Below are 13,366 nucleotides of genomic sequence, written 5' to 3'. Positions count from 1 at the left end.
ATTACAATCCCTAAAGAGAGCCTGAGTTAGAGAACTATTGGGTGTTATAACAAATGTAGCCTTCCCTATCCAAAACGACAAATAAGCAAGTGTGATATAACAAATGTCTCTAGTTAAAATATAATTTAATTTACAAAAATTTATTTTATAAAAAATCACTTTTTAAAATAATTTTTTTTTCTCATCCCTCAATTTCCAAAAAGTATCACAGCACACTGCAAAAAAGACCTTATCTCTTCACCATCACCATCATCATCACCATCACCGTCGCAGAAAGTAGACGTTACTGTAAGATTTGAACGTGGAAAACGAATCACGCCCTGCCTTTTTAGGTTGAAAATTGAAATAGCTTGGAAGATCCCTCAGATCAATTCAGTTGAATTAATTCTTTTTGCCAGACTAGTTGCCTTCTTTGGTAGGACAGCTGAAGAAAAAAATGCTTCGATGATAAGAACTGTTCGTGTTTGCGCTGTTTCTGTTTAATCGGAGGGCCTGTTGCATCATTCAATGAATGTTCAATGTTCAAACCTTTAGACCAGTCCCCTTAGGAAAGCACGTGACGTGGATTGCTCAAAAATAAATAAAAAGGCTGATGATATATATGTTGAGCATGCTTCACCCCGTAAGCAAATATAAATAAAACACAAATAAATAAATTTACATAGTTTTTTAAGACCGGGCATGTTCACAAAATATTATTAAATAAATTATACTAACACCTAACTCAACCCAATATAATTCCACAAAACACAATAATTTGTTTTTATACTTGATATTTTTTTTAAATTTGTTATTTTTGTCTTTATTTATAGAAGAAATGAAAGTCTTTGTAGTAATTAATAAATACTAAACAACTACTAACTAATACAATAAATATTACAGCTGACTTTTGTGTATTTGTTATAAATGATGGTGGTTGAAAAATGTGGGCATAAATTTGATTGCATTGATATAATCTGCACTTGATCATAATACATATACAAAATATGCCAAGCGTTGTGATTGTGGCGGTGAAGGGGTAGGGTTTTGATGAGGTGTCGCTTTTTTTTGTTTATTTGGGAGATGTTGAGAAGAAAAGAGAGAAAAAAAAAAAAAAGATGAACATAATTGGTGATTTTTGAAGATTGCCGGCATGGGCTATTGGATGATGATAAAAGAGACCAAATTATAATCATAGCTATATAGTACTAATGCTTCAAGATAAAGAGACAGGGAGGGAGCTACTCTGACGACGAGATCTGTCTTCTTTTTTTCTTCTTTTCTTTTTAATTTTATATCTTGAAATCACATAAATTTCCTTTAAAATTATTTCAAAATTAAATTTGTTTAATGTCTTTATCATCTCTTCAGCTGAACCTGTGTTCGACTCTTCTATCTAGTAATATTATTAATTAATACTTAAAAATATATTTTTTTCAAGGTTTTATATTATTATTTTACACTTGAAATATCAACAACTCGTTAACTGAAACATGTTTTATAATAACAAATATGATACTATAAGATACTTTAATTTATGGTAAATATTCATCTCAAATGCAGGCATATCACATAAATGAAAGGATTGATTGATAAGTTTAAGTACTGAAATTGAAAGGACAAAGAGATGACCAAACTTAGAAAATAGATGTCAGTTCAGTCCAAAATGGAACATTATTCGATAATTGGGTTATATCTGGAGCTATATTTATTGAATTTAGGTCTGCTTTATATGGATGAAAAGATAAGACATAGGCCTAAAAATTTCATATGGAGTCCAAGATTTAAAAAGGTCGTTTTCAAGTCCAAATTATAGCAACAATGAAGAAGTCTGAATTTGTCCTACGGCCCAGATATTGTTTAGTATTCAGCCCATATCTCGAGTTCTAGAAGTCTAAATGACCTCAATTTTTTTTTCCTGGAAAGATGAGACAATTTCCTAGAACTTTCATAGGTATAGCTAGTTTAAATTCAAACATTATCAATGACGTTTGTTCAGACAAAAAGATAAGGATTGTCACCAAGTCAAGATGTGGTCACCCACTCAATAATTAGTCATCAAATCAATAGTTCTAAATTTTGGCCTATAAAAGGAGGCATTTGCCATGCATTTATGCATCTTGGTTTCCATATCAAGATCATGCTCTTTATTTATTTCTTTATATATTTGTAATGTTTAAGTTTTATTTTATGTTATATTTTCTTTAATCTCTTGTTTATGCTTTTCATTTCCTTTACTATACTTTTGTTCTTATTTTATTTATTTATGTTTATCTTCTTCATTATATTTAGCTAAGTTTATTATGTCAAGGTGAAAAGGTTTCATTAATGATGTTAGAATATATATAATATAAACTCAACATGGACTTCAATGTTTATATCCAAGAAAGTTTGTTATTAACATGTCTTATCTTTTTATCTTACTAATTCTTAATACTTTGCTTGTTAAATGGTTAATCTAGATTTGTGTTGTATAACACTTAGTATAACAAATACATGTCACTTTCATAGCCACCCGTAAGATATAACCTATACATGTGCTATGAAAGGAACTTGATTTGTTGTTAACATAAGTTAGCATCATGAATTCCTGACAATATTTAAAAGTTTGGTGTTACTTAAATAAGATAATTAACATGATCATGTTAAAAATTTATAATAAATTATTAAGGATAAATCATCCGATTAAAACCTTATTTGTGTGTGGTTTCCAGTTAATTAATAAAAAAAATTATATTATACTTATTTCTAATACTATTAGTGGATTCTCTAACCTTGATAATTATTATATCATTGTTTAATTTTCACATTAATCTTACATCTCAAAGCCCTCTAAAAACAACTTCACATTCACATTAATCTTCATCATTTATAATTTGAAAACAACTTTTTCTTCTCTTTTTTTTTTTTTAAAAAAAAAAAAAAAAACTAGATTGATAGCAACAAAGGCATCTGATACTCTTTGTTTGAGCTCGTTAGAACACCATTTGCAGCCTTCAAGATTATAAAGTAACGACGACATTACGAGGGCAAAAGAGCTTATCAATTATTGGATTTAAACACCATCTTGCGAACAAGGTGGGCATAATACGTTGGGGTGGAGACATCTGTGATGATGCTTGCGAACAAGGAAACTTATATTAAATTCCAGGGACAACATCGAAGAGTTTTTGTTTTTGTTTTTTTTATCCCTTTCGATGTTTAAGCGTGTCACAAAATACAGCTCTAACTCCGGCAAATCCAACTATTAGTAATGAAAAGAATCTTTAGGAGTTGATCTCATCATCAAGGAGTTTTACTCTGTACGAGTTCAACTATTAAATTGATAGTACAAAAGATTATTTTTGAAATCTTATGCCAAAGAAAACAATACAAAAGGACATAAGCATAAGAAAAACTTTTTTTTTTTGGTGAAAAAAGGTTTCATCACAATAACTCTAATCATATGTTATAACTAAATAATTTTTTTCTAATCTAGTTTGTCTTTTAAAAATTTATAACTTTTTAAATAGGTTAGAAACGGACCGTTACAAGGTAGGGAGATTAAAATCCTGTATCAAATAAAAAAAACATAAAATTTGAAATTAAGCTAAAATTAAAAATAAAAAAAAATTAACTTAAATAATATTTTTCAAGTCTAATTTATAAATTTTATAGGTTTGATTACTTACATTGAGCCGAAACCTTTATAGAATGAGATGTTTAAAGTTTTTCGATCAAATTTGAACATGATTAAATAATTATTTTAAAAGCACTAGATTTTTTTTGTCAAATTATTTTTTAGCACATATATTTTTTTTATTTTAAAAAAATTTAATTATACTATATTAATTCATAAATGAATCTACTAGGCTTTCTACAATAGTGACAAATCTTAAGAAGTGATCTTGGAACAGAGAATCATTTAATTATAAGATTAGCATCATTCTTGGTTATTAGATTCTTAATTAAATATCTTTGGACATCCATTATATGAATATCTATCCAATTATTTTGCTTAAACTCCTTGGATACGTGTATCTTGAGATCACTTGAAAGCTCCTGCTGCTTCTTTTCTTAACTAGATTGATGGCAACGAAAGCATCTGATACTCTTGGTTTTAACTCGTTAAACTGCCATTTGCAGCTTTCTGCATTATGAAGTAACAAGATTACAAGGGCAAAAGAGCTTATCAATTATTGGATTTCACATCATCGTTTTCATAAGGTATGCATAATAAGTTAGGTCAAGTCGTCTATGTTGTTTGCGAACAAGGAAACTTAAATTAAATTCCAGGGACAGCATCAAAGATTTCTCTGTCTTTTGCTAGAACATCAAAGGAGTTCTTGCAACTTCTCTGTTTTTTTAATCTCTTTTGATGTTTCAAGCGTGTCAAAAAATAAAACACTAACTTCGGCAGATCCAACAACATGTTGTCACGGACAATCAGATATAAAAGATCCCACTGCAGTGTCCTGCAAACATTTTCGTTCTGTTTCCGTTAGATTTGATTGATTTTTTTTTTCTGACAAGGATTTCATTGATTTTTTTAATTTTGCGGAACAGTACAAGATCTGCGACCACCTCACTCGGGGCTCGTTACAGAACATGCCACTTGACATATAGCCACAATTGTCCTAGAATCTAGAGTGAGTTCTACCATTCGAGAACAAGCACAGGCGCATGCTGATGCAACAAGCTTAGCATCTACCTTGCCTTAACTAGAATAATCTACTTGTGCCACCATAGGTATTTGTAATCATCATGACAAGACGGAGCAAATAGCTCAGCTAGAAGCCACTTTTTCCTTCTTGGATTACATCTCATGTTCTTGTACAGCTGATCGTTGCAATAGATTTGCAGCAAAACTCTAACGCACGATCTTTGGTAGCTCTCATTCGCATAGTTCCTCGTGCATCTTTCCCAGACAAATTCAATTTTGCCCTTTTACTACAAATAAGTAACAAAAACCTAACTTTTTTTAACATTTTTATTTTTCTTGCTTTTCCCTCTTTTTTTCCCTTCTACCATCACCATACATGTCATCCTATAGCAAACGAGAAAGATTACATTGGACAATTTTAAATTTTAGGGGTGGAAATCTACAAGGGCAAAAAAGTGTTCATCCAGCAGTACACTTTATCAATTGTTCATATTGGAGGCAGAAAATTTATGCAGATTGACAAAATTACAGCACAATCAATCAACAAACCATGTTCAATGTAATTCAATATACTAACAGGAACCAGTTGTTATCTTCCAATCAACATTGATTTACAGTCTACTTGTGTTTCCCTTTGAAATGCTTCCCATGGCCTTGGCCTTCTCCTTCAAGACAAATTTTTGTACCTTTCCAGTTGAAGTCTTTGGCAATTCCTGAAACACAACAGTTCGAGGTGCCATGTAATGGGGCAAGTGATCTCTACAAAACTTGATAAGTTCTTCAGAATTCGCATTACAGCCATCCTTCAACTTCACAAATGCACAAGGTGTTTCTCCCCAGTAATCATCAGGTCGTCCTACTATAGCTGCTTCCAGAACTGCAGGATGACTAAAGAGTACAGACTCTACCTCAATTGAGCTGATATTTTCACCCCCTGAAATTATAATGTCTTTCGATCGGTCCTTCAGCTCTATGTAACCATCAGGATGTTTCACCCCTAAGTCCCCGCTCCTAAACCATCCACCATTGAATGCATCTTTTGTTGCTTTCAGATTTTTTAGATATCCATTCATCACAGTATTGCCTCTAAACATAACCTCGCCCATGGTTTTTGCATCTGCCGGTACACTCTTCATGGTAACGGGATCTTTTATATCAAGCTCCTCCAACCCAAGATGTTGCACCCCTTGACGAGCCTTGATCTTTGCTTGACTTTCTCGAGGTAAGGATGCCCATTCAGGTTTCCATGTGCAAACTGTACCAGGACCGTAAGTTTCCGTCAAACCATATGCGTGAGTCACGTGAAATCCTAATTCCTCCATCTTGTACAGCACATGAGATGGTGGGGGCGCGCCTCCTGTCATGACTGACACTTTTCCTGGAAGAGGCTTTCTATCTCTAGCTGATGCATTTATTATCATGTTCAAAACTGTTGGTGCACCACCCAAGTGAGTGACCTTGTGCTGAGCAATATTTTCAAATATATCTTTCGCGGTGACATTTCTCTGACAAACATTAGTACCACCTTGTGCAGCCACTGCCCAAGTAAGACACCAACCATTGCAATGAAACATGGGGACACACCAAAGATATACAGGCATTGAGCTCATCTCATTTAGAAGAACAGCAGCGAAAGAATTAAGATAAGCTCCTCTATGGCTATAAATAACACCTTTTGGACTTGATGTAGTGCCTGAAGTATAATTAAGCGAAATGGGATCCCATTCGTCTTTCGGCCATCTAACTTCAAAGTCCAATTTTCCGGTTGCCAAGAGACTCTCATATTCCAAGATTCCAGGAGAGGAAATGGCAGCTGGCTGACCACACTCAGAGATTAAGACAAGAAGCGGCAGCTTGGTTTTTGTCTCCCGGAGAATCTCAAGTGCTCCTTGAGCAATTGAGAGAAATTGGTAGTCTACAAAAATAACTTTAGCCTCCGAATGTTTCAGCAAGACAGAAACCATTGAAGAATCATGGCGGACATTAAGAGCACACAAAACTGCCCCGGCCATTGGAGCACCAAAATGTAGCTCATACATCGCTGGAATATTTGGGGCCAACGCAGCAACCTGTTCAAATTACTAGAAGTTAAAGCTTAGCAAAAATTTACATTATTTACAATTAATATGCAAGGATTGAAGAAATTAATAAACCCTGGGTAGATTAAGAAGCAAATTTACAAGAGCAAGTGGTGTAATTTCTTTTGCAGAAACCACATCATTTTTACCATTTGCAAGGGTATATTTATTTCAAGACAATATCCCATTTTTTTATAAAAAAAAATCCATAATTTAAGTATCAAGTGGTGAATTGTTATATTGTATTTTAGGCCAAAAACTAGCAGTATGATTAAAAGCAACGAGATAAAGTTCTCTAAAAAGAAATGGGAGTAAGAGGAGATAAAGCAAAGTCCTTTCTCTATTCATTCAATCATGGTTTAGGGCAGGATCCCATTTTACCCAAAATGCATTGGAAAATAATCTCAAGTTTCAAAGAAACCACAACCATTTGGTTAGGAAAAAAAACCCTAAATTGGACTATTTACATTGTGGCAACTTCTTGCATCCAAGTGAACCCTGACAGGGAATCCTATGTGGTCCATTCAAGAGCAATGTAAGCTACATACGTCTAAAATTCTTTATTCAATATTCGTCAAATTACATGTTGAAACAAAAAATCTGTCCTATATTCTTTCCTTATCTTTTATGGTCTCTGGCATTTTGTTAGTAAGGTGATGGACATTGACAAGCACCACGACACTCTGTGGCCAACCACAAATCACAAAATAGACAAACAAACACTACTAAATCTTGCCATTAACTCCATTAAATCAACATGAAATTCAACGAGAAGCCAAATTCATCCATTTCAAAAACAAAAGATCAAAACCCTCAAATAGTTTGAGATGAAGAAGCTAAAGATTATCATAACTTGTCAGCAAACCAACACAAAAACGCTTTAAAACGAGAGAGAGAGAGAGAGAGTAGTAGTTACCACATCACCAGGGGAAATCCCAAGATGGGCAAGAGCAGAAGCGAGTCTGATGCACCTCTCATGAGTCTCCTTCCAGGTGTACTTAACATCACCATCGATAACAGAGATTCTGTCTCTGTAAACAATCGCTGAGCGTTCAAGAAAGCTGATTGGAGTCAAAGGAACGTAGTTAGCTGAGCACTTGACTATGCCCTCCATTTCTGACACCAAAATTATCACTTCCGTTCTCGGTTTTTTTTTTTTTGCTGTTTCTTATCCTCACCAAAGCCTATCCGTACATTAAGTAATGTCTGCAACAACTAACTAGTTTCTACTCCATTGACACCAAGAAAGTTGCAGCTGAAAATAATAAAGGGATGTCTGAACTAGGGACGGGACCGCTTTAAGGGATTTGCTGGAGTAAATTTTATTCTGTCTCTGTAGACTCAACAATGTTGAATGTTCACCTTCTGTCCCTATTTAGAGTTTCTCAATATTGCCCACCTGTTTTCTTTAAAGTTCCAATACTAGCCATAGGCTCATAGCCATGAAATAGCTTGTTTTTTTGGATGTCTGTTGTATTTTATTTCAGGTTATCAAGTGCTTTTATAAAATTAAAATATTTAAAATGGGGATATGAGAGGAAAAAATGAGATAGATATAAGAAAAAAAAGTTTAAAAGCATATTCATTTATTTTCTTTATAAAATGAATATAAAAAAATCTAATTAATGTACTTAAATTATGCACTTCAGGTGTTTTAAAAGATAATTGTTAGCTCGTACTGTTTATTGGAAGTCAAAGCATTGAATATAAAGTTACCTATTTTTTAATGCAAGATTTTTATTTTTAATTATAAAGAAAATATTCAAATGAGAGATCTTGAGGAGAAAATCCGAGCTAATTAATAATTTAATTGATTAAGATTAAGTTCGATAAAAACATTTATTAATTTTTGGTAAAAAATAAATTAATATATTAAACTCATGACTCCATTCTTATCTTAAATTTATCAATTATGATATCAATGCCCTTGAAGTTTTTTTTTTATATTTCATATCAACATCTAAATGATGAATAATAATTACTTATATACATTCATGTGCGTTTATTTAACTTATCTAACACATCTATTTCATGGAAAAGATTTTTTTATTCATAGAAAAAAAAAATGATTCCTTAGACTATCATATGTGGACAAAATTGTAACTCCTAGAGAGAAGGTCTGAAAGGGAGAGCAGAAAGAGATGGAGCAGCCGGCGCCATTAAACCCCGATGAGGATGAGAGATAATGCCCTCAAATCAAGCTTACTGTAATTAATATGTAAACCTAATTTGTGGTTGCTGTAATTAATATGTCAAATTAATTTGATTAAGTGTGTGATTGTTCTTTATTGCATTTTTTAAATTGAATTATATTAAAATAATATTTTTTTATTTTTTTAAAATTACTTCTAAAATCAGTATATCAAAAGCATACAAAAAAAATTAAATTTTAATAAAAAAATAATTTTAAAAAAAACATGAATTCATCTGCATTTTCAAATATTACCTTAACATATTTAATCCTGTTAGGTGAAAAGACTAGAAAGGGTGTTTGGTATGTGCATAAAAGAGATACGATTCTTGCTTTTTTTTTTCTAAACTTGAATTTATGGAACCTACAAAATACAACCCCAAAAATAAAATAAAATAAAATAAAAAACAAGACCCAACTCCTTTTCCTTTGCTTTCACCAAACCAAAAACTCTCTATGTCTGTCTTCATTTTACCTATGAAGTTTTCCCAGTCATAGAAAAATCTTTTTTTTTTTTATTAGCTGCTGCTCATTTTCAAGCCAGATTGTTTTTTTTTATAGATCACAGCTAATTTAACTATTGAATTACTCTGATTTTTGTATATATTATGCTATACTTTCTTACCTAAAAAATCAGAGTATAGCATAGTACATACAATAATCAAAGCAATCTAATTATAAAAACAATAATCTGACCTGAAAACTAGCCATGACCGGTCCAAGAAAAAAAAGAATTTTTTAAACTTGTTAGAATTTAATCTATACCATTCAGAACTAAGAGGACATAAGCGAATCTTAACTTAAAAAAATGGAGCAGATCTAACAATGAATGAAGGTGAAACAGGTTATAAACTACGGTTACCTCGAACTCAGTTTCCTAAAAATATTGTGACAGGAATATCTTTCAGTCGGTAGTAAATAAACAAAATTTGTTTAGAAAATTTTTTAGAATGTAATTATAGTTGTTTTTTTAAAATATATTAAAATAATATTTTTTTATTTTTTAAAAATTATTTTTTAAAATCAGCGCATCAAAATAATTTAAAAATACTAAAAATTATTAATTTGAAGTAAAAAATAAATTTATTTTTAAAAAAAAATATTTTTAAAACACAAAAACAAATAAAATAGTGATGAACATAACGCTAAACATATCTGAAAATGAAAATGAGTGAAATCTAACTGTAGCTGGAGTATTTCAATTTTTTAGTTTCTTAACAATGATCTTTAACTTTGTAAATTGATAATGCTTCCAATAACAACAAACCATAAGAGATTCCTAAAAACATTTGCTTTAGAGCATGACTGACTCCTTCACGTTACAGCATGAGCTTATTTCAGATTCAACCATCACCGAAGCTAAGTTGTAGAAGTACATGGCTATTACTTTATTACATAACTTGGAGAAGAAACATGCAAAGCAAACTGTAATTAAGAACTCCAAACTTCTCTGATGGTCTGGTCTTTGATGATGTCTTCTTCATTATATTCTGAAGCAGAATTAAGCATTCATCCTTGCTTTCCTTCAATCTGAATGTGGAAACCGTTGCAGAATCCCAAAGCTGGAGATCTAACCATGTCTCTTCCCTTGACTTTTCTCCACCTAGTTGATCAACATTTGATTCCCACAGTTAAGTCTTGATCTTCGATATCATTTAACATGCATGATTATGTATGTGCAATAGAAGTACCTGTATTTGGTGACTAAGAAATGTAAGAACACAGGCATTAAAACCCTACTGAACTCTGCTCCAGCACATGACCTTTAGCCTCCTCCAAAAGCTATGAAGTTCGTTGCAGTTGAAATAGCTCCCGTGTTCTTTAGAATGTTTTGAGAAATGATAAGTTAGCAGAGTTTAAGAGAAATATAGGGAACAAGATGATGTTTGGAAACTTGGGGTCGATTCAAGACAAGGAAAAGTGGGTACTTACATCCCATCTTGATGGATCAAAGGCAAGGGGATATTTGTAGGTGTTGGGATTTAATTGAACAGCTGCTGAAACCTGCTAGCAGGTTTGGCTTAATTAGTTCAGGACTAATTTGCTCACTATCTAGACTAGCGAAGGTGATCTGGGATTGGAATTCACCATCAACTTGAATGTCTTTTATGGCCCTTCTATGTATTCCTGGAGCAACACTTGCCTGCCTGAGTGATTCGTTAACAACCTGAAATCATCAGAAATGGTCAGGTGAAAAATTTATCAGGAAAAGAAAGATATGTTAAGATGATGAAGAAAGAGCCAAGATGTGAAGACTTACATGATGGGTATAGGTCATGGATTTATATTCTTTCCTGGAAGTCCAGAATCTGTACCTTTTCTTCTCTCAAGGATTCTCTCATGCTCCACCTGGGAAGGTACAGAATCAATCTTCATCAACAACTTGTTTTCAAGAGTTTCAGTAATTTTTAGTTTACTTACCTTCAGTTTCTGCACCACTGGAGGGTGGTCTGTGAGAAATTTAAAGGCTAATGCAAGTGTGGAGGATATAGTCTCAAAGCTGGCAAGGAGCAGCCCAAACATCATGTAAATGGCAAACTCACCTGTCCAAAAATTTTCCTTCTGTCTTCCACAATTTGATCAAGAAAATGTCCTTTGCGGATCCCTGGATTGCCGTCTCTCTTATAGCAAGTCAGTTATTAGTTTTATAGCCCCTCTTCTGGTTCTGCATATAATCATAAACACTAAGTGACTTGAATGAAGCCAGAAGAGCTATGGTTTTCCAAAATAATTACCTTTAAACATCTATGAAATGCTGTGCCAGGAGTATTCAAAGGGATTGACATGAGTCCTTGCAAGAAGTTGGTGAAACTTTCAGCTATATTTTCCCCTGATTTTTCTGATTCATAACTGAACAATACTTTTGCAGTAAAATCAGATGTCATCTGAAAGTTTTGGGGAAAAAATGGAGAAAAAGATGTTGAAACAGTGATAGTAGCTACAAGTCTTATTGCGAGGCATCAAAAAACAGCAGTGCTAATGATGCTTCATTCCATCAATCTAGAGCTACAATTTAGAAGTTATTCAATAGGTAATCGGAGATTAAGCTCAAAATTGATTTACAGATGAACTGGAACTCTTCACTTCTATAGTTGGTCGCTTAGACCAGTCCTGCAATGCTTGGCTTATAGCAGTTTCTAACTTTGGCAGCAGCTTATCTTTGAGGGGCTCAGGGCCAAAATAAGCCAAGACTAAGTTCCTGAGGTACTTGTGTATGGAACCATGTTTCGAAATAACTGATGTGGCATCTTGGTGAAGAAGCTTGGCAAAGGAATCCATGTACCATCTTTCAACCAATTTCCCTTCTTGTTGAAGAAGGTTAAAGTTGAAATCAGGATCTGATTTTACAATCACCGGCCTACCCGCCAAGCTGGTTCAAGACAGTGGATCATATCTGCAATAACAGAAAAAATAGATATTATTCTCAATTAATGTGAAAAATAAATAAATCAAGAGGGCCATTTTCTGCTCACTTTCTCATTCTCTTCTTGATAAAATTTGGGATGTCTAGTAACTTGCTTGGAATGAGAAACTGCAAGGTCTCCCCAATATATGGGAAGCCCATGGAGCCAGGAGGTAGATTTCCGTTGTATTTTGGGTTCCTCCACCTATAGATCCAATGAGTGGTGCTTATTACAAGCAAAATTATTACCAGAACTGAGAAGTAAACAGACCACATCTCCATTATTATCTAAGAAAAGAGTTTCAAAACATGACAATACAAGCACTTTAGCTGGATTCTTGTTGAAGATCGTGCTAGCTAGTGACCTTTTATACAGATAGCTAGCTATCTGTGATCATGCTACTACATATGACAAGTATAAGAATACATTTGGCACCTAACTGATTTATATCAGGTTGACTCAAGTATGATCCAACTACGACTGCTATACTCTCAGCTAGTCAAGTCTCCAATTCTGAGTTTAAATAATAGCCACACAGAAGAAAATTAGACCACAGCTTGAGAAGTAAATGTTAAGATAAGATCTATCTCTCTTTTATCTGACTGAATGTTGAGCTTCTGTAAGATGGTAGTGTAGGTGGAAGCTCAGCAGCAGTGTTCTTCTGCTGTTGACAAAACAGTAATGGGTGACACGTGGTTTTTGGAGTTCCAACTTTTTTTCTTCTGTTTTTCTTTTCATTTCATGGGGGAATATTTATCATTGTTGAATCATACGCTGAGAAATTTTGTTTGATGAAGATATACCTGTAGAAGAGCCATAAGATGTTGGTGTTGCCATAATTGTTGAGGCTTTTTCTCCTCCCTGCTGTTCTCGCTCTTTTTGTATGCTTCTGATAATTTCCACTTTGCTCCCATTTGAAGTGTACAGATCTCGGTATGTTTGCCAGTTTCGAAAACGTCTTTAAAAAAAATTAATTTTTTAAAAAAAAAATTAATTTTTTTTTTTGATATTTTTATATTATTTTGATTTCTTAAATATATTTTAAAATCAAAAATATTTTAAAAAATAATCA

General features: G+C 33.0%; 1 protein-coding gene, 2 long non-coding RNA genes and 1 pseudogene across 3 annotated transcripts; 1 reads left to right on the top strand and 3 right to left on the bottom strand.

The window, feature by feature from the left end:
• The first annotated feature begins 4,015 nt into the window (after positions 1–4,015).
• On the top strand, positions 4,016–6,269 carry LOC140955233 (uncharacterized). The gene is made up of 3 exons (XR_012169038.1): positions 4,016–4,185; positions 4,525–6,069; positions 6,156–6,269. It is a non-coding gene; the product is annotated as an uncharacterized lncRNA (long non-coding RNA).
• Positions 5,025–8,047, bottom strand: LOC118042080 (butanoate--CoA ligase AAE1). Its single transcript, XM_035049640.2, has 2 exons — positions 7,616–8,047; positions 5,025–6,690 (listed from the first exon to the last, which is right to left on the bottom strand). Exons 1-2 carry the CDS (start codon positions 7,811–7,813, stop codon positions 5,233–5,235), a joined length of 1,656 nt encoding a protein of 551 aa, XP_034905531.1. The 5' UTR covers positions 7,814–8,047; the 3' UTR covers positions 5,025–5,232.
• A 2,097-nt stretch (positions 8,048–10,144) lies between these two features.
• LOC118042090 (uncharacterized) lies at positions 10,145–11,406 on the bottom strand. Its single transcript, XR_004686412.2, has 4 exons — positions 11,151–11,406; positions 10,823–11,057; positions 10,582–10,709; positions 10,145–10,493 (listed from the first exon to the last, which is right to left on the bottom strand). It is a non-coding gene; the product is annotated as an uncharacterized lncRNA (long non-coding RNA).
• Positions 11,407–11,587: 181 nt separating this feature from the next.
• On the bottom strand, positions 11,588–13,205 carry LOC140955231 (cucurbitadienol 11-hydroxylase-like; annotated as a pseudogene).
• Between the last annotated feature and the right edge of the window lie 161 nt (positions 13,206–13,366).

The sequence above is a fragment of the Populus alba genome, chromosome 2 (genome assembly GCF_005239225.2).
Source record: "Populus alba chromosome 2, ASM523922v2, whole genome shotgun sequence".
Taxonomy (NCBI): domain Eukaryota; kingdom Viridiplantae; phylum Streptophyta; class Magnoliopsida; order Malpighiales; family Salicaceae; genus Populus; species Populus alba.
Note: the sequence above shows the minus strand (reverse complement) of the source record. Positions and strands in the feature narration are given on the sequence as shown.

Bases quoted from the DNA above. Each gene is read 5' to 3' on its own strand.
- LOC118042080 (XM_035049640.2), bottom strand. From the start codon at position 7,813: ATGGAGGGCATAGTCAAGTGCTCAGCTAACTACGTTCCTTTGACTCCA. The intron at 6,691-7,615 runs GTAACTACTACT...TAATTTGAACAG, and splicing joins GGATTTCCCCTGGTGATGTG to GTTGCTGCGTTGGCCCCAAA.